Source organism: Carcharodon carcharias, chromosome 12 (genome assembly GCF_017639515.1).
Source record: "Carcharodon carcharias isolate sCarCar2 chromosome 12, sCarCar2.pri, whole genome shotgun sequence".
Taxonomy (NCBI): Eukaryota; Metazoa; Chordata; class Chondrichthyes; order Lamniformes; family Lamnidae; genus Carcharodon; species Carcharodon carcharias.
Genome location: NC_054478.1, coordinates 57,630,149 through 57,651,908, shown reverse-complemented (window position 1 = coordinate 57,651,908; position 21,760 = coordinate 57,630,149). Strand labels below are relative to the sequence as shown.

General features: G+C 40.6%; 1 protein-coding gene across 1 annotated transcript; it reads right to left on the bottom strand.

Moving 5' to 3' along the window:
- Positions 1–1,898: 1,898 nt before the first annotated feature.
- Positions 1,899–13,843, bottom strand: atp5f1b (ATP synthase F1 subunit beta). Its single transcript, XM_041201513.1, has 10 exons — positions 13,686–13,843; positions 10,287–10,469; positions 9,940–10,114; positions 8,849–8,970; positions 8,191–8,375; positions 5,645–5,803; positions 5,408–5,530; positions 3,519–3,731; positions 2,384–2,585; positions 1,899–2,246 (listed from the first exon to the last, which is right to left on the bottom strand). Exons 1-10 carry the CDS (start codon positions 13,789–13,791, stop codon positions 2,149–2,151), a joined length of 1,566 nt encoding a protein of 521 aa, XP_041057447.1. The 5' UTR covers positions 13,792–13,843; the 3' UTR covers positions 1,899–2,148.
- Positions 13,844–21,760: the final 7,917 nt, after the last annotated feature.

Here is a 21,760-nt window from a genome sequence, read left to right as displayed (position 1 = left end):
GGGAAACTCAGCATGTTTGACATGATCCCATGAGACTTCTTGGGCCCAGAATTAATGTTGACGACTCCCACCCAACTGTATTGGTATACATTTTTAGCCATTATTTCTGGTGGGCCAGAACATACACAGGAATGGTTTCAGTCTATGCAAATCTATTGATTGACATCTGTGGAACATGTTCACAAATGTTTGTGAGATGGACTTTGAAGGGTTGTTTGGGAAGGGTGTGCCTTTGTCAATTCCAGTGTCTACGACATTGCCAAGTGGTCCATCTAGTTTCATTATTGACTTTTCTGTAGCAGTTTGATACAACTGAGTGGCTTGCTGGCCAATTGTTGTGGATCTGGAGTCATATGCTAATTTTGTCTGGTTCAAACAAAAATGTCAAAGTCCCCACATACACCACCTTGCACATTATTCTTCATAGTATGGGAACAAAACCAGACAGCCAAATCATTTCCCACTACCACCCCCAGTCTTTCCAAACTGCAGAAGTCTCTTCCTCAAAAAAAGTTGTTTGTATACCTATTTATCAAAACCTGGCTTCTCTTCAACCTGTCCTGAATCACAATCTTTGGCCAGGTTCCTCAAATTCATCATTGGAATCCTTACAGCTAGAGTCCAATCAAGCTTCAATGCTTAACTGGAAAAGGTGCTGAGATAGCAGCTAGCTGTTGCCTAGGGAGAAAATCATATTTGGAAAAACCCACCATCTGCAAAACAACAATATACATTGTACCTAGAATGCTCAAAGAATTTGCAGCTCAAAATATTACCATCTTTTGAAAGATGTGTTAGGCTTGTATCAGTGTTCATTGGCTTCACACAGTAATAACAATTAAAGTTAGAAGTTGGAGTCCATTTTTCCAGTGTTTTCAATGGTTGAAGATATTCCCAAATTCCTTTAGATAGGCATTTTAAATTGAATCTTACCCTTTTCCTTGAAATAGGCACTATTGTACTGGAGCTCTTGCCAAATGATGCCAAATCATTAGTAATACCAAATGTCAAGCCATTAAAAGTGCCCAAAGTTAAGCCACTTAGCCTGATGGAGTTGGAAATGTTACTGCCAAAAAATAACACTGTTGATACTAACTAAACCAAGATCATAACCTCAAGCAAGGTCTTGTATGAATTTCAATATTTTATTCCAGATAACAATATCCTATGCCAGCTGCATGTGAAGATTTGTGGAGAATAATATATTCTATCCAAAGGCTTTACACTTATATGCATTTGGTACTGCATCTAGACTTCACTACCTTCATTCCACATTCATGTAATGGGGCTGATGGTAATTTTCTCAAGATATTTTATTTCAAGGCCCATCAACTGCATTTTAAAATGCTGGAAGTACAATATGCTTGCATAGACATGTTCCACCTCAGGATCAGTGAAACAACATATGAATATTATTTTGTAACCCTCAAATTGGAGCTCATCTCTGCTCATAATTCATACCAACTCCTATTCACCCATCACCCATGTTTGCTGACCTATTTGACAATGCCCTGATTTTAAAATTTCTATGTTCAAATCCCTCCATGGTCTTTTTGCCCCTACTCATTTACAACCTGTAGTTCTTGGACCTCTGTACACCCAATTTTGGCCACTTGAGAATCCGATTTTAAAATCACTTCACCATTAACATCTGTCTTCAGCTGCCTAAGCCCCAAGCTCCAAGAATTCCTCAACCAACCTCTCCAAGATACTCAAAAATATTCTGACCAATTACTTGAAATATATTTTTCTTCAAAAATATTACTTTATACATTGATCATTTAAAGCTCAAACTACAAGTAAGGCCATACTCAAAGTTTAGGCCAGTGAAGCTATAAATCAGCTACCCACTAAATGTATATATTTGGCAATATTTGTTAAATCAATCCAGTCCTTGCAACAATAAAAAAATTCATGTTTATTGAATTTAACATCTGTTGTCAAATGCATTGCTGTTCTGTGATGCAGTTATACACTTTAAAAGATTCCATATTGTTAGAGAAATAGTCAGTGACCATGTTTTGTTTTCTAGATTCAGACAGAACTTTTATTTTTCACTTTCTGAAATAGAAACATTAAATAACATTTTGATCTTTGTTAAGATGACAATACATCTGAAGATATTTCATACAAGTTACAATACGAATGTTAAGAATGCTCTTCAGCCAACTTCTGAGCCTTAGCAACTGCTTCTTCAATAGGACCAACCATGTAGAAGGACTGCTCAGGCAAGTGGTCATATTCACCTACAGAAAAAACGGTGCAGCAAATAATGAGAAAAAAAAGTGGAATACATACAATATATTTAGTATAGTCTAACCATTTGACAACTTGAAAATATATTTTAAAAAATACACGAGAGGAAACAGTTACAATAACTTGCCTTGAAGGATCATCTGAAATCCTTTGATGGTCTCCTTGAGAGGCACCAACTTTCCAAGATGACCAGTGAACACCTCAGCAACTTGGAAAGGCTGGGATAAGAATCGCTGGATCTTACGAGCACGGGCCACAGTCAGCCTGTCTTCTTCTGACAGTTCATCCATACCCAGGATGGCAATAATATCCTGTAAAGACTTGTAGTCCTAAAAAGGAAAAAAACAAGATCATTTGGTAAATGCATCGAAAGAAAAATGGCTCCATTACTTTTAGCCATAAACCTATGGGATAGAAGCATTTATTATAACTAAAGCTAGCAGGATTTAACAGTCAAAGAATCCAGATGAAAGCAGTCTAAAAGACTCCTCAGTCTACTAGTCCCTGATCTTTACTGCAAGAAAAAAAAAATCAACCAAACAACTTAGACTCGGGATGTGTGAAAGTTATTGCAGGCTATAAGTTTATTTTTATTTTCTATAAATGGTAGAAAATTCTGAACAGAAGATGACCATTAAACACCTAAGGTGTTTAAGTGATTTCCCTCTGCTTCAATATAATCTCCAGGATCTTGTGTCTGCACTACCCAGAAGTCAATTGCTTGGAACAAGGGATTGTCTCCAACTCAGGCTCTGCACAGATGCAACATTACACAAGCATGTGTTGTGGCTTCATACTTCAGTCAAACCCAGCTTTACTTTGTACCATATTCATTAAGTTGTCCCAACTACCTGACAAGTCAAAGTAAACTTCTTGCAGTTTACCTATGGAAGGTCTCGAACAGTCCTGTTCAAATCTAGCCCATAATTCAACCTCCCCTCTTAAGAAACCCACTCAAGCAGCATGGAATCTTGATACTCTGCTCAGTTCAAAGAAAACCTACATTCAAATCAAATCTGTCATAAATCAAAAACCCATCTTTTGTCCCTAAAGCTCTGCTTCAATCCTTTCTTACCCCATTCGATCTTACAAATGCTTTTGTATGGCTTCCTGAACTCTAAACTTCTAACCAATTAAAATTCTGCCCATATAATGTACTGGTGCATCAACTTTCAAATCATGAATTTGAAAATTAAAGTAAATTGTTATTTATACCATTGAAGAAACAAAACTTCTGAGTTAAAGTTAAAAACCATACAAACCTGTAGGATCTTCTGTACACCACGAGCGACATCATAGTGCTCCTGCCCAACAATATTAGGGTCCATAATACGTGAAGTAGAATCTAGCGGGTCTACAGCTGGATATATACCCAATTCAGCAATTGCACGTGACAATACAGTTGTGGCATCCAAGTGGGCAAAGGTAGTAGCAGGTGCAGGGTCAGTCAAATCATCAGCTGGCACATAAATAGCCTGAAACAAATAAATTCTCAGTATAAGGCATAAGTCCACACAAAGCAATCTCTAATGGCTTAAAAAAAGACATCTTTCATTTAAGTTTTTTCTTGTCAGGACAATTTGCAAGAAAATACCAATGTCTGGGGAAACAACATATTTATACTATATGAGAAAAGTGCTGATTGGTTACAAAGTGGACTCTGATTGGTAAAGGTGTTTCCATGGAGAATGCACCAGTTAGTGACTGACATTTAACTGCCAAACATTGAAATTTAAACCAGGCAGTTTGATTCCGATTGGTCAAGACACTGGAGAATGAATCAGTGATTGGCTGTCACTTATTTTGTTTAGCCGAAACAGGTACAATGTGTTCTTTCTGTCCACAAAGAACAGGGCCTTATCTATTTATTGATGTAGCTTCCAGTACACAAACGCACCACAACTGAGCCCAACCAAATCTTAAATTGTCAGCATAATTCTTACCACACTGATGATTTAGCAAATGTCATCCAATAGCAGTGTCAAACATTAAATGTGATTCCATGTTTTGAGTCTTGCAGGAACAGGCTGGTTGGGTACAGTCCATACTTTTTTCATTCATTCACAGGAAGTGGGCTTCACTAGCTAGGCCAGCATTTATTGCCCATCCCTAATTGCCCTCGAGAAGGTGGGGGTGAGCTGCCTTCTTGAACCATTGCAGTCCATGTGGGGTAGGTACACCTACAGTGCTGTTAGGAAGGGAGTTCCAGGATTTTTGATCCAGCGACAGTGAAGCAAAGCTGATATAATTCCAAGTCAGGATGGTAAATGACTTAGATGGGAACACCACCACCTGGAAGTTCCCCTCCATTTGCAGCCCTTGTCCTTCTAGATGGTAGCAGTTGTGGGTTTGGAAGGTGTGAACAGTAGAAGGGACTTGCTGTCTGATATGATCTGCCAGTCTTTGGGGCATACAAACTGCATCCCAGTGTCACTGAAATTCATATGCCACATTACTCATTTGAGAGATATGCAGAACATCTTTTTTGCTTGATGGCAGTATGCTATCAGTGGTGAATGCCACTAGTGTTCCTACTGCATATTAGTAGCTTGAAACAGCTAGCTTTGCTTGTTGCTCAAATTTGAGATGCCTTGCCCTTCCGGGACAATGAGATACCAACTGGGCACTTCTCAGGGCTGAAAGTAAGAGCCTTGGGCCCAGTCATGAGTTTGCATGATATACAGCATGAAATCATCTGATTGGGGTAGCCATTATCCTGCAGGATTAACCTGCCCTATTCAGCATCAAGCTTGCATGAACAAGCCCAATTTACAAGGCCAATTTTATAGCAGTGAAACTGTAAAAGCCCCAATGCATGTATTGACCAGTGAAGGTTGGCTTGTGAAAGAGAACCCCGAGCAGATTTCTCAACCAGTACGTCAAAGGAAGGGAGTTTATTTGACTGCTCCATTTAAAAAGGTAAATTTGAGTGCAGGGTGGAGCCCATTAAGACGTGCAAGGAAATTACTACAAGCAGCTGCAGATTTAAATACAGCAAACACATTATCCACGTATCAAATATGCAAGGGGTAGAAGGTTGGGTGTCTTTCCATCAAAGACACTAGTGCTTCATCACATTCAGGAGAATGAAAGTCAATACTGGATCAGAACAATCAAGTTGAAAAATCAAGTGAATATTAGTGTTAACTACCTGCACAGATGTAATTGACCCTTTCTTTGTGGTGGTGATTCGCTCTTGCATGGTACCCATGTCAGTGGCTAGGGTTGGCTGATAACCTACTGCAGAAGGAATACGCCCAAGCAGAGCAGACACCTAAAAGAGAAAGATTATAGTAGAATATTGCACAATTTGTCCAAAATACTACAAGTTTAATGAGTCTACTGTTGCACTTAAATGTACCTCAAATGTAAATAGAAATAGGTTTACCTCTGAACCAGCCTGTGTGAACCTAAAAATGTTGTCAATGAACAGCAGCACATCTTGTCCTTCTTGATCACGGAAATATTCAGCAACAGTTAATCCAGTCAGTGCCACTCTAGCACGGGCACCAGGTGGCTCATTCATCTGACCATATACCAGCGCTACCTAAGGTAGAAGATTAAAATGACATCAGGGGGCAAAGTTGTTTATACCTATACCACATAGCAAAAAAATTCAGAACCACCATGTACAGTGTACATTTCAGTGCCTGATATAGAATTTGTAGAGCACAAGAAAATGCCCTCACTCCATACTTTATCAACTACAACACACCTTTCTACTCCTTTCTTCATGTACTCCTCTAGTTTCCCCATAAATGTATTCACCTCAACCATTCCACAAGGTAGCCAGTTCTCCTGAATTCTGAACTGGATTTATAAGCACCCTTTATATTTAGGGCACCTAGTTTTGGACTCAAGATGGCAGAAGTTTTACTGTTTGTGTCACTATTTGAATATCTAAAAAAACTCAATCCACAGATCAGTCATCACAACCTGTTTCCCACCACACTTGCTTTACAGCTATGTAAATTTAAAACAATACTACAGATGTTGGCAAATCAAGACAGCATCCATGCAGACAAATAATGCTTCAGGCCGATGAACTTTGGTCAGACTGGAAAAGAATTAAAGATGTAACAGGTTTAAATCAAGAGAAAAAGGTTGTTTTGGGGTAGAAGGCAGGAGGTTAAATGTCAAGATGGTGCAAGGCAATAGGATGATTAAAGAAACAGAAATATGGTTCTAAAGGAAATGAAAATAATCAGAATTACAGAATGGTTACAGCACAGGAGGCGATTCCATCAGTTGTATCTGCTGGGTCTATGCAGAGCAACTGACCTAGTGCAATTCCTCTACCTTTTCTTAGTCCTGAAAATGTCTGCTTTTCAGATAATGATCCAATTCCCTTTTCAATGGGATGACTGAGTTTCCCTCCACCACACAGGCAGTGCATTCCAGATTCCAAACCACTCACTATGTAGAAAGGTTTTCCTCATGTCATATTCCTTTTGCCGAACATCTTAAATCTGTTGTGATGACAAGTATATTTTTTATATTTCTGTGCTTATGTATTTATTGTGTAGGTAGGGTAAGCTGTGCGTGTGTGTCCAGGGTTAATCAAAGGCAAGGTTGTTGGAGCCAGATTGCCTGTAGAAAGTAAGAGTAGAGGTGTTATCTTCCTGCATTTTGTAATGAGGCTTTATGGTGGGTTTCAGCTTACAAGTAAGCAGAATAGATTTGAAATAGCATTTGGGGTTAGGTGTTGAAATTGATGTGTATTTCAAAGGAGACAAAAAACATTTTACAGGAGATTAGAGAGTAAATAAGAACAAGTGTTTTAAAAAATTATTGACCCAAAAAGTGGCGAAATAGGGACATGAAAGATTTTAATATTTGACCACTGAGTTTTCAAAGCGATATTTGAAGACAATGGCGGACTAAGATGAAAGGGGCAAAAAGGTTATTTATGACAGCAGGGCTTCGGCTGTGGGGGTGTGGAGGAAAAGCCGTGAAGGTCTTTAAGCTGACGAAAAGCACTCTAGTTTTGGGCCAGGAGAACATTTGTCTCGAGAAAGTTGGTTTCAAATCTCCCTTTGGAAAAACCACACCAGCGTTGAATTGTTCTGGGAAGTTGTGGATCATACTCCTATTTAAAGTGAAACTAATTTCTCAGTTTGGGTAATATTACCTGGATTTTATATTTAAAGATCTATAAGGGCTGTTGCCAAAAAGACAGTTTTGTGTACTTTGATAAAGTATTTTGGGTGCTGTTTTGTAAGACTTTTCTAACTGGATCTTTTACCAGTGTTTTTTCTATCTTTTAATAAAACCTTTAAAATTTGAAGAATTAAAAATATATCACTGGAGTCCTGCGCTTTTGTATTCAGTAACTTTCCCTCCTTGTTTCTACAATACTAAAAACCCAAAAAAACAGGCAGATTTCAATCTAAGACCTGGCTTGTTCAGCATTATCAGCTGCAGTCATATCACTGTGCCCTCTAGTTCTCGATCCTTCTGCCAATGGGAACAGTTTCTCCTTATTTACTCTGTCCAAAACCCCCTCTTTTCAATGAAGAGTCCCAGCTTCTCTAATCTAGCTGCATAACTAAAGTTCCTCATCCCTAGAGCCATTTGCACAAATCTTTTAGTGCACCCTCTCAAACGTCTTCAATATTCTTTTAACATAGTGCCCAGAACTGGATGCAATACTCTAGTTGAGGCCAGTGTTTTAAACAGGTTGATCATAACTTCTTTACTTTTGCACTCTTATGAACACATTTATAAAGCCAACAATCCTGTATCTTCATTAACATTCTCAACCTGTCCTGCCACCTTCAATAATTGCACGATCAACCACTACCATCTGAAAAATCAGGGTAGTGGTTATGATCTGAAATGGCTGAACTAAATGGAGAGTCCAGAAGAGTGTAAAGTGCATTTATGTACATTTCACTGTTCTTGTTGACAAAACTAAATATTCAATACTTTTACCTTAGAGGTTGTATCTTTCAGATTGATGACACCAGATTCAATCATTTCATGGTATAAATCATTGCCCTCACGGGTACGCTCTCCTACTCCAGCAAACACAGAGTAGCCACCATGGGCCTTGGCAACATTGTTAATAAGTTCCATGATAAGTACGGTCTTACCAACACCAGCACCACCAAAGAGACCTAAACAGACAAGCAGCAAGTGTTAACATGCAAGCCTGAGAAATTTGCCTTGGTTGGAGTTGCTCATTTTAAATTAAAATACTATTTTCAAATCAAACCCATTGTAAAATAGTTCTAGTTAGCCGATTCATAAGTCTACACTTTTGATTAGTATTCTTCAGCTGCACTTGCCATTGCATATAGTAAAGCTGCACAACTTCAAATAAGCCACTGCTTCAATTACACATGGTTTGATCAAGTTTACTACCACCCTTCATTAAAAGGCAATAATCTTACACTGTACCTGCCTCAATAATGTAAATGTGCAATTCAATTCACTCCTTGCTCCATCACTGCCCCCAACTCCCAATTGTATTTAAGAGCAAGGTTTGTATTTGAAAAATGGTTTATAGAACTAGTACTAGTTTATAATATATCTTCACCAATAAATATTAAACTCAAAACAAAATTAAGTTTAGTTTTCAGTCACTTACCAATTTTGCCACCCTTGGCATAAGGAGCCAACAGATCTACAACTTTGATGCCAGTCACCAAGATCTCTTGCTCAACACTCATCTCCACAAATTCAGGAGCTTCAGCATGAATTGCAGCATATCTAAGCATGAATGAAATCACATGCAATTGAAATCAAAAAATAGCATATAAATTATGACAAACCAGTTGACTGGAAACCAACTTAACAAGGATTCATCCAAAGTTGTCAGAATTAACTTGACCAATTAAATTTAAAATTATTTCCCATTCTGTTTTTCCTAATTGCAATTTTCTTAAGACAACTTTTGCATTTATACTCCAGATCTAGATTTCAGTTTGAAGTTTAGTCAGCTATTGGTGAGGAATGATTACTAAAACTGGACAGAAACAACATTCAGGTTGCTGCACTAGTTTTGCGTTCTTTGCGCTATGGATTGATAGACGTTTTCACTTTCCATTCTCAAAATCACAATCACTATATAAGAATTGTACTGCAAGGTGTGGTTTGCACTCTGTCTGACAATCAAGTACACACATTTCCTCGAGAAAATGTGCACATAAATCAAAATTACATGCATGCTACACTGCACAACATAGACCAGAAATAAAATAAAAGGATTGGCCTTCTAAAACCAGGCAATTGTGAATTCTGATTTGCTTCAATTAATCAGTGGCAGAGCCAAAATTCTTAATGCAAGATCAGCTTCAATGAAATGTGAACAAAGGCAATAAAACTAACACAGGAGTACAAGCCTAGAGTGCTTGACATTTAATTTGAAATTACATGCTGTAATTCAACATCAGCTGGGATGGATGGATAGAATTAAAATCCTCCATTTCTATTTGCAATATCTGGTGATCAGAAATGGGAAAATGCAAATAGGTATTAGTTACGGTCAGTTATGGGATCAGCTAGGTGCTTCTCTTGATTTAGCATATCCATTTTCCAATAAAGCCATTTATCTGGCCACATAAAAGCCATTTAATGGGAAAACAAACAACTAATACTTGGTCCTCAGATCTAGAAAAGTACAATGAAAATGCAATAACTGTATAAAGCAAATTTTACTTTTATTAGCCGCACACTTACTGTTTGGTGGTGATTGGTCCCCTCTCATCAATGGGCACACCAATGACATTCATGATTCTGCCAAGTGTTTCTGGCCCAACTGGAATCCTGATAGGAGCACCTGTGTCCAGAACTTCCTGCCCACGCACCAACCCTTCAGTACCATCCATAGCAATTGTACGTACAGTGCTTTCACCTATAAAGATTTAAGCTTTACAATCAGTCTCAATTGTAGAAAAATGTATAAATTTAATTCTTCGCATTTCTCAGATATTAGTTTGTCTACAAACACTTCAGAAGAACGAAAGTCTTTTTAATGTCTCATCATTGAATTCTCACCTGAAAATAGTAAATCAAACTACACTCACCAAGATGCTGGGCAACCTCCAGTACCAACTTGCTCTCACGACCCGTCACATCCAGAGCATTCAGGATTGGAGGAAGCCCTTCATCAAACTGGACGTCCACAACAGCACCAATGACTGCAACAATTCGGCCTTTAGCCACACCTGCCTTGGCGGAAGGATTTGCTTGAGCAACATAGTTTCGCCCTACAATGCAAAGTTAAATATACAGATTAAAAGTTTGAAACAATCTCAGCCATCTATTCCAGTAGTAAAGAATAGTAACATTCAGTCCTCAGTAACAGCCTATCTTCTGTATGTGCAAAGGTAGATTATGAAATCTTAATTCTGAACACTTAACACAAACTTGAGCACCAGCTTAACTTCTACATTAAAAAACAGTGCCTATTTTCATTGCGAAAGCTCCAAACTGAACTTTAGAATGACTACAATTGAATAAAGGATTCAAAATTGAATGACTAGATTGCACATACCAGCACATTGCAATACACCTATTAAAATGCCTTAACCTCAAGACTAAAGCTTCCCTATGATCAACTGTGCCCAATTCTAGCTTCTTCAGCAATACTGTTAAGTTTCATTCAGGTTTCTGAAGACTGAAAATAATTGTCTCAAATACTTCTGCCAATAGAAATTGACTAAATTTACCAGCAGCGAGGCTTCAGTTTCAGTCTAGGACTGGATTTGATCCTAAGACTGAAAGGATAATCAGTATCTGAACAATGCATCCTGAGATTTCAAATGGCAATATTTTAAGCATCAGAATTCACAGGGTTTATCAAAACGAACACAGGAATAATACTCAAGGAAGGTGAAAGAAACTAAGGTGAGAGACCTGCTCATCTAACATCTGTTGGGGTAAGTTATCAGAATCTAGAATTAAGGAGTTGACTGAGCACTTGAGTTGATTAGCAACCCAATATGATTTATAAAGGGTAGATCATGTCTAACAAACTTTATTGAAGGCATTCAATAAGGTTCCACAAAGGACTCAACTAAAATTAAATGGAATTGAAGGCAAAATATTGGCCTGGTTCAGAGTTTTTCCCAAGGTCGTGGAAAATAATAGGGATTGAGCGATTCAGGGGAGGCGATGACAGCGGTATTATCACTGGTATTACCACAGTAATTCACTGAGGGCCCAGGTTCAAATCCCACCATGGCAGATGGTAAAATTTGAATTCAATAAGAATCTGGAATTAAAGTCTGATGATGGCCACAAATCTAATGCCATCAGGTTCACTAACATCCATTACGGAAGGAAATCTGCCGCCCTTACCTGGTCTGGCCTCACAGCAATGTGGCTGACTCTTAAATGCCCTCTGAACAAGGGCAATTAGAGATGGACAACAAATGCTGGCCTAGCCAGTGACACCCATGTACCATGAACAAATAAAAAGACTAGTTGTTCAATGTCAAGGTCTTAATTAGTCACTGTACTATTTGCTGATATGCTCTTGTCTACACTACAAGAGTTTAAAATAATAAACTGAGTGGGTAAAATAGTGTTAGATGGATTTCAATGAAGGCAAGTGCATGATCTCCCATTTTGGTTCATTTTTTTTTTAAACATGGTGAACAGTGGCAAAGAAATTAGGGGTCCATGTAAATAATCACTAATATAATAATCTGGGGCAAAAATTAAAGGTTCACTGAATATTAGTCTTTATAACTAGATGGCTAGAAAGTAAAGGAGGGGCAGTTTTGCTAAAGTTGTACAAAGCCCTAGTTGGACCACTTTGAGCACTGAACAGTTATGGGCACCTTACCTCAGACAGAATACACTGGCCTTGTAAGGAGTGCAGTGCAGTGATTTACCACATTGCCAGGGCTCCAAGGGTTAGATTATGAGGAATAATTACATAAACAAGGCTTTCATTCAATGGAATATAGAAGTCCAAAATGTTTGACATTTTAAGGATTTTGAAAGAAACTGATAGGGTCATTAGAGAAAGTTTTTCCATGGGGAGGGTGGGGAAGAATCTAAGAGTGCTTAGCCTAAAGATCAGAGCCAGGCCAATTATGAGAGGGGTTAGGAAACACTTCTTCCAAAGGGGAGAAGCATGGAACTCTCCCACAAAAAAGTAAGTGCTGGCTAAATTAATTTTAAGAGATTGATTTTTGTCAGGAAAGGGTATTAATGGTATAGAGCCAAAACAGGTATAGACGGTGAGATACAGATCAGCCATAATCTTACTGAAAGGTGAAACAGGCTTGAGGTGAATGGCCATCCCTGTTCCAATCTCCCTTAGGTAGTTCCAGTAAATAAATCCATGAATGCACTAGTTCTAGTGCTATTCATTGGTTCAAATATCTAAAACACCTGTGTAGTAGAGTGCTAACCAACAGACACCACAAATTATCCCCAGATGTGGCTACAACATTATTTTGGCCAAATGCTACCATTTTAAGAAACATTTCAAATACAGATAAATTTGCTCACAAATATTTGTGTGGAAACTTTGCAGTCTTTCACCAAATTGGTATTCTGGTATGGAGTCTCAAACAACAAGCTGCTTCTAGGTTTTTGTCCAACACTTGCAAGAGGTACAATACCTTGACTTTGGTTGGTACTTCCCTTCTCCATACAATGTTGCTAGTATTTCCATTTTTTTTAAATCATGCATTTTCACATTACAAAACAATTTACCAGATAGCCAAGGAGGTATCGAACACACTCAAAAACCAGTTGGCATTTCACCATATCTTTTTCCCCCAAGACACACAAATGGTTCAAGTATATACATGCATGCACTGTGCAAATAGATGTGAAGATTCTACCAAAATGGTGCCCATCACTCGTTTATTATTTGTCTAAAATTCAATCTGCCGCTTAAAGCAAGGGGTAACTATTTGGACGACATTGCAGGTAGGGAGCCTGAAGCTCGAATGTGCATTGGTGCTATGAAACTGGGCCAAGATTGTACAGAGCTGCGACCAACTGTCAAGGTGAAAAGCCCAAACTAGAGAGGTGAAGCTGAAGGGCATCCGGGAAGCCGAAACCACGTTAGAAAAGAAACGCAATCATAATACCAGTGAACATAAAACCAGCGGCTGAATCGGAATTACATGTCTCCCCAACCCCTTCCCCAAAACATGGGATGTGGGAGCAGGCGAAACGGCAGCTCCAGTTCACTAGGCCCTAGGCCTGAGCCTCCAGGACGGTAAAAGGTCAAAGTGAGGACCGTTCCCAACCTGGCGGGCCCACTGATGCTGCTACTTCCTAGCTCGGCTCATCAATCTAATGAAGCCGGTTCAGAGAGTGAGGGGCCGGGGTTAAGGTCTGCGGGGGTCGGAGAAATAAGTTTCCAAGCCTCCGCCTGGCGGTTTCGACACGGCGCCAACGGGAAACACGGCGCCAGCGGGAACATCAAGACCAAGCAGCTGATCCGGGATACCTACGTGAATAGAGTGCACCGGCTACACCCGTTACTGGCGGTATGGGGCTGACCACAGGCCGCAGCGCCTGCACCACACCCCGGCTACACCGTCCAAAAGCTCCCAACATGGCGAACAGTGAAGTGGACAAGGACAAGCCTCGGGCTGCAGCCTTATATATAGATAATGAGGGCTCCAATGCGCATGTCCACAGGCGCGCACAGTGCTTTGTGGGGAATGTAGTCCGTTTAACGGAAGTCTTCATAGAGACTGTCGCAAAATGAACTACAATTCCCATAACATCTCTTGGCTACGGGCTACATGTTGGTCCTTTGCTGTTTGGACCTGCTTTAAAAAGCGCTTTTTATGCTGCAATTTGTGTAGAATATTAAACTTTAAACAGGAGTGAGTATACTTAAAAGCAACATAACCATTTTATATTTTAGGGAATCCAACAACTGGACTTGTCAGTCTATGCGCAATGAAAGTTGTTTCAATTTTGATTCAGAAGGTCCTGGCTTCAAGAACCATTTCTAGTACTCCAACTTGGCTAGTATTATTGATCAGCCTTCTGGTTAGATGAGACGTTAAACCTGTACTCCAAAGTGGACTATTGCGCTAGGAAGAGAAGGGGAGATATCCCAGAGTCCTGGCCGACATTTCATCTCAGCCAATAATTAGAAGAGTAACAAAAGCAAAATATTGCAGATGCTTGAAATCTGAAATAAGAACAGAAAATGCTGGAAATATGCAGCTTAAAAATTTTAGATTGTAATTTCTGCTTCCATTTCGTTTATCATGCTGGTTCATTTTTTTTCTCGTATCATCTCTATTCCTTTACTTTGATTTTGGGCGGCTACTATACAGCCATTCACTCCTCATCTGGACACATCTTTTGTTAAAAAATAAAATGTGGATCCTGGATGCTGCTCGGAGAAGAGTCTTATCAACACAAAACGTTAACACTTTCTCTCTCCGCAGATGCTGCCAGACCTGCTGATTATCTTCAGCATGTTCTGCTTTTATTTAACATCTTTTGCTTAACCCATTGCTAAGAAATGTTTCCTCATTGAAGCCCTTCCGCTCTGTTCTACCCAATCACAAACCTTCCCTTTTGCCTTCTTCCAGCATCCCACTTCCGCTTCCTCAATTATTTCTATCTCTCCTCAGTTCTGATGAAGCATCATTGTGGACCTGAAACATTAATGCTGCTTCTCTCCACAAATGGTAGCTGACCTGCTGAGTTTTTCCAGCATTTTCTTTTTGTACTTCTACAAAAAGAGGCAATGGCGTAGTGGTATTGTCGCTGGACTAGAAATCCACCTGGGTTTGAATCCCGCCATGGCAGATGGTGGAATTTGAATTCAATAAAAAGTATGAAATTAAAAGTCTAATATTGATTGTTGTAAACAAAAAACATCTGGATCTGAAGGAAATCTGCTGACCTTACCTGGTCTGGCCTACATGTGACTCCAGGCCCACAGCAATGTGGTTGACTCTTAGATGCCGCCTGAACTAGGGCAACTAGGGATGGGTATTAAATGCTGGCTTGGCCAGCGACATCCACATCCATTGAATTAATAAAAAAAATTACCTAGCTCTATAATAGGCCTGCCCTGCCTCATCTGCTGCGAAGTGCCTCATCCTTGCCTTTGTCACACCTAGATCTCATTATTCCCATCTTCCACCTTTCATAAACATAGGCTCTGCTGTCTGTACCCTAATGTGCACCATGTCCCATCACCTGTGCTCGCTGACCTACATTAATTCCTGGTTAAGCAAAGCATAGACTTTAAAATTCTCATCCTAGTTTTCAAATCCCTCCATGGCCTTGCCCCTCCCTATCACTGTAACCTCCAGCCTCACAACTCTCCATGATATCTGCGCTCCTTCAATTCTGACCTCTTGCTCATCCCATATTTTAACCCCTCCACATTGGCAGGTGTGCCTTCAACTGCTGGAGTGTCCTCCCTAAACCTCTCAGCTTCTCTTTCCTCCTTTAAAGTGCTTGTTAGAACCTACCTCTTTGACCAAGCTAAAGCCTCCCTCCGTACTGTAACCATTCTATAGTTCTATGATTCTATAATTAACTGCACTAACTTTGACCACTTATGCATTTCTTCCCTTCATCCCTGCATTAGTGACTGTACCTTCAGCTAGCTAGGCACTATGTTTTGGAATTCCCTCATGAAATGCCTCTGCAACCCCATTTCCTCTTTGTTATGACACAGCGGTTAGTAAAACTGAACTGTTTAAATCCCAGAGGGAAACTTGAACAACTGTCATAACCTATATTTTCAATTGCTATGAGATGTAGTTCTGAATTCAGGAATAAGACCACCGAACCTCAAAGCGGTTTTTATATCAAACTAAATTAGACATTTATTAATTTAACAACAAATTAAAGACATACACATGATTACAAATTACTACCATAATAACTTTTAAACAAATCCCCAAATTAATCACTCCCAGGTAAATCTTCACCAAGGCAACAGCAACCCATAAACTTTAAACAGACACCAGGCAAAGCACATTTGACTGTACGAATTCAGAATGAGGTTCCTTTCAATTTGTTTCCTTTGCAGACACAGTTGTAGACTTACAGGCTGATTAGATCTTAAATGCCTCTCTTACACTCACAAACTCCTTTCTGTTTATACCTAGCTTCCCCTTTAAATGTAAATTTTCCATTGTATTACTAGGTTTTTTAATCTTATTTCTTCTAACAATAATACCCTTTCATTCCACCAATTTTATTAGTAGTATAAACACATTGCTTGGCATCTCCCAGCTAGGTGCAAGGTTTTACCCATCCTTTTGAATGATTTATTCAACAAATGCAAATTTACACCTTACCTTCTCCTCCTTAAGTTTATCTAATTAACATCTCATAACTACTATACATCAAAGCACCCAGACTAGCTGTCTTTAATCCAATTAAGACACACACAGGTACATAAATAGACACAAACCCTACTACAATTCCAATTTAAAGGTAATTTCCAATGACAATTTAGACATTAATATCTCTTCATGACACCCTTCTTAAAACTCAACTCTGTGGTCACACATTTGGCCACTTCTCCCACTATCTTCTTTTCAGGCTTGGTGTCTATGTTTTGATTATGACTCTCTGATGCATTTTGGTTGTCTAAATTAAAGGTGCTATATTAATGCAAATTGTGGTTTTATCCGTATCCAATTACTCCAACAATCTGCTTGCTTTACAGCCCCCCCATAAATTTCAACTTGTCCAAAACTATGCCAAGTTATCCTATCCTTACAACAATTGGAATTCATGTAGTGCCTTTAACTCTAAAATAATTCCCAAGGCATTTCACAGTGGGGGGAAAGTAGCAGGAGGATTTTGAGAAGTGACAAAGTTTTGGTTGAAGAGATTTTAAGAAAGTTTGTAAATTTGGAAAAGTGGCAGAGAGACAAAGAGATTTAGGGAAATAATTCCAGTAATTGAAGCTGAGGTAGGTAAAGGCTCTGCCACCAGAGTAAAGGCAAAGGAGGAATTAAAAAGAGCTAAGGGCCAACGGAACAGATGGCATGGAAGAGGGCATAAGGTAGGAGAACGTTGTAGAGGTAGGTGGGATGGGACCATGGAGTAATTTGAAGATGAGATATAGGTAGGTGAATCCTCCCATCTTACACTCCCATCTCTAAGGTTCGGACTGAACCCGTCACTTGGAGAAAATGGTCAACACTCACAATTCTTCTTTTTAATAGTTTATTATAACATTGATAAACTTACAAATGCCAGTACCCTGCTCCCCTTTTTAAGTTTAAATCAGTATCATACTCAAAAACACCGACCCCATAACTTCTGTGCTGCACCCACCCTGTTAACTCTTGAATTGCTGCTTCTGAAAAGTTGCTACTTTCGTTCCTGTTGTTGATTTAGCTTTGCTGTCCCATATTAGTCCATCCAATTCCCTTATTAAACTTATTTTCTGAGACCTCTATGCTGTGCATTGCTGCCACTGTTGTTGGTTGCTGCCTTTTCTCATGTTTGCTTCCGCTGTTATTGCTGTCTGCGACTACCCCTAATACGCTTATGACTGAAACATATGTTTCTTAAAAAAACACAAAAATCACACCCATGGCAAAGATTGCTGCAAAAACCCCTCCCCAAATCTGTGTCTTCTTATGTATTGTAACAATTTCATGAATAATTCATCAACAGATGTAGGTGGTTTTGACGGGGAAGATCCTGGCTATGATATCCAGTAGCTTTCACTCCAATCAAAGAGTTCTCTGTGATTAGCATTTGGAAGGAATGTGGGAGCACATTCAGACACAGTGGCTCCAAATCTATACAAATTATTTATGGTTCTCCAGTTTGTACACATTTAACCACTGTGGTTTTGTTAGCTGTCTCTTCACTAGTATTTTGCGTTGTAGAGATGGAGGAGGTTACAAAGATAGGGAAGGGTGACCACAAACAGACCAGCCATGATCTTATTGACAGGTAGTGCAGGATTGAAGGGCCGAATGGCCTACTTCTGCTCCTAAGTCTTCTGTTCCTAAGTTCCTATTTTGGAAAAGTCACTCAGTGTGTGGATGCCAGGCTTTCAATGTGAGGTTTAATGTTGGGGGGTGGCAGAGTTTGGCCAATTTCTGAAAATTGTCCATTGCACACAGCCTTGTTTTGCAGTATCCTTATTTTCTGTTTTTAAATATTGGCTTCTTTTAAGTTGAATGCTTTCTTGATGAAGACCAGCCACAGAACTCGACCTCCCCCAAGTGACTGGTGTCTGACTCCTCAGATCATCTGTCACTTTTAAACCACTTCTCCCGTTTCTTGCTGAGCTAAGACCTGATGCATTAACTTTCGTTGTCAGCTTTTGAAGTTGAATGCATTCTTGCTGAAGGACTGACTGCAAAGGACAACAATGTCCCATAATTTCTGGGGTGACATAGCCAGGGTTGGGGGGTGGGGCTAACCCAAAGTTGCACTCGTCAACTGCCCCCGTACGTCACCAAAAAAGGATTACCTGGCAATTGCCTGGGGAGTTCAGACTTCCATTGGGCAATAATCCTGCACTGGTAACCATCCAATACTCTGATTTAAATTGCAAAATTCGGATGGTTTCGACTGTCTTGCAGGAATATTTCCCCAGGAAAAGTTAAGAAGAATTAAAACTACCTCTAACTCCTGGGTAACCATAGCACTGACACCTCCAACCCCACCCCCCCAACTGGACCTCTCGAACCAACCCCCACCTGCCCCTCGACTACACCCCACCCCCCTAAGTACACTTCTGACTACACCCCAATCCCCAAATGCCTCCCAACTACTCCCCAAGCCCCAACTGCCCACCGACCCCCGGGCTATCAACTTGCCCACACTGTCGACCCTGACTGCCCTCACCAACACCGGACTACCCTCACTGACTCGCCTTCCACTGACCACCCACTCCACTGACCACACAAACTCTCCCAATGAGCATCCGATGGCCGCCGCTGACCAATCTCCCACTGACCACCTGACCCATCCCACTGACCAGCCGCCCTGACTGACCACAAAACTCCCCCACCGTCCACCCCTCAACAACCATCCATCTCTCCACTGACCACCTGAATCCCACTCACCAGTCACTCAACCCTCTGCCCACCTACCACCCCCAATGATTACCCGCCCCCCCGACAATTCCGCCAGTGACCACCTGAGCCCCCCCCCACACTGACCAGCCTCCCCCCGACCACCCAACCCCACCAATATCCATCCCCTCCCCACTGACTACACATACTCTCCCACTGACCACTCCCCACTGATCATTCAAGCTCCACCATTGATCATCCAACACACCCAGTGACCATCTTAGCCCCCAACCACTGACTGTCCCCCGACTACCTGACCTCCTTCCACACCACGCTAACCACCGCCCCCCCAACCGACTGCCCACTCAATTTCCACTCTACTGTTCATCATCCTACTGGCCACCGCCGCCACCCCCCCCACCCCCAACCCCACCCCACACACCCCCACCACCACCACCACCACATCCTACCCACTTACACACTTACCTTCTCTCCAGCTTCTCAAAGTGGCTGGGACCTTTAAACCTAACTGCTTTAGGGCAGCTAGTGCTGTAAAAAAAGGGGGCGTATCTTCCTTTTCTCCAACTCTAGTGCACTTGACTGAGGAACTCACTGCACTGCACTTTTCTCACCCAGCCCGAGTTGGGAGGTTGGGCGAGAAAGGTGTGGCTGCGTTTCAGTGTATGTGAATAGGAGCAAGTGGAAATTTGACTGTGCTAGCCACTGTACCAAAGTTATGGCCCAATACTTGCACTAGTAGCGTTAATGTATTAAAACACCACATGGTCCTTCACAAGAGTGTTATATCAAAATTGGAAAAAATGATCAAAAGCTTGGTCAAACAGATAGGTTTTAAGGAGAATCTTAAAGGAGGATAGAGAGGTGGAGAGGTTTAGAGAAAGAATCCCAGTGCTTATTGTCTAGGCAGCTGATGGCTTGGCTGCCAATTGTGGAATCAAAAAAATCTGGGACGAACAAGAGACCAGAATTGGAGGAATGCCAAAATCTCAGAGAGTGCATTGTAGAGATGGAAGTGGTTACAAAGATAGGAAGGGGTGAGGTCATAGAGGGAATTGGAAACAAGGATGAGAATTTTGAAATTGAGGCATGTCAGACTGAGAGCCAATGTAGGTCAGCAAGTACAAGGGTGATGTGTGGAGAAAGATTTCAAAGTTAATCTGTTAGGGGATCAGAAGTAGTATACAAATGTAACCCCATTATTCAAAAAGGGAGGGAGACGGAAAGTGGGAAACCACAGCCCAGTTAACTTAACATCTGTCATAGGCAAAATGTTAGAAGCTATTAATAAAGAAGCTATAGCAGGGCACTTGGATAAGCTCAAGGTAATCAGGCAGACTCAACACGGTTTTGTGAAAGGGAAATCGTCTTTAGCCAACCTCCTAGAGTTCTTTGAGGAAGTAACATGCTCTGTGGATAAAGGGGAACCAGTGGCCGTACTCTACCTAGATTTCCAGAAGGCATTTGACAAAGTGCCACATCAAAAATAATTGTGGAAAATAAAAGCTTATGGTATGGGGGTAACATATTGGCATGGATAGAAGATTGGCTGGCTAACAGGAAACAGAGAGTAGACATAAATGGGTCTTTTTCAGGTTGGCAAGATGTAACGAGTGATGTGCCTCAGGGATCAGTGCTGGGACCTCAACTGTTCACAATTCATATAAATGACTTGGATGAAGGGATTGAAGGCTTGGTTGCTAAATTTGCTGATGACACAAAGATATGTGGGAAAGTAAGTTGTGAAGAGGACATAGAGATGCTACAAACTGATAAAGATAGGTTAAGTGAGCAGGCAAAGATCTGGCAGATGGAGTTTAATGTGGGAACGTATGAAATTGTCCATTTTGGTAGGAAGAATAAAAGAGAAGCATGTTATCTAAATAGTGAGAGATTTCAGAGCTCTGAGATGCAGAGGGATCTGGGTGTCCCAGCACATGAATCACAAAAGGCTAGTATGCAAGTACAGCAAGTAATTATGAAAGCTAATAGAATGTTATCATTTATTGTGAGGGGAATTGAATACACGAGTAGGGAGGTTATACTTCAGTTGTTCAGGGCATTGGTGAGACCACATTTGGAGTACTGTGTACTATACTGGTCACCTTATTTAAGGAAGGATGTAAATACAGTTCAAAGAGGTTTACTGGACTAATACCTGGAATGGATGCGTTGTCTTACGAGGAGCGATTGGACCGGCTAGGCTTGTGTGGAGTTTTGAGGAGTAAAAGGCGACTTGATTGAAACATATAAGATCCTGAGGGGTCTTGACAGGGTGGATGTGGAGAGGATGTTTCCTCTCGTGGGAGAATCAGAACCAGGGGTCACTGTTTAAAATTAAGGGGTTGCCCACTTAAAACAGAGATGAGGTGAAATTTTTTCACTCAGAGGGTCGTAAGTCTTTGGAACTCTCTTCCTGAAAAGGTGGTGGAAGCAGAATCTGAATATTTTAAGGCAGAGGTGGATAGATTCTTGGTAAGCAAGGGGGTGATAGGCTATCGGTGGTAGGTGGGATGCAGATTTCAGGT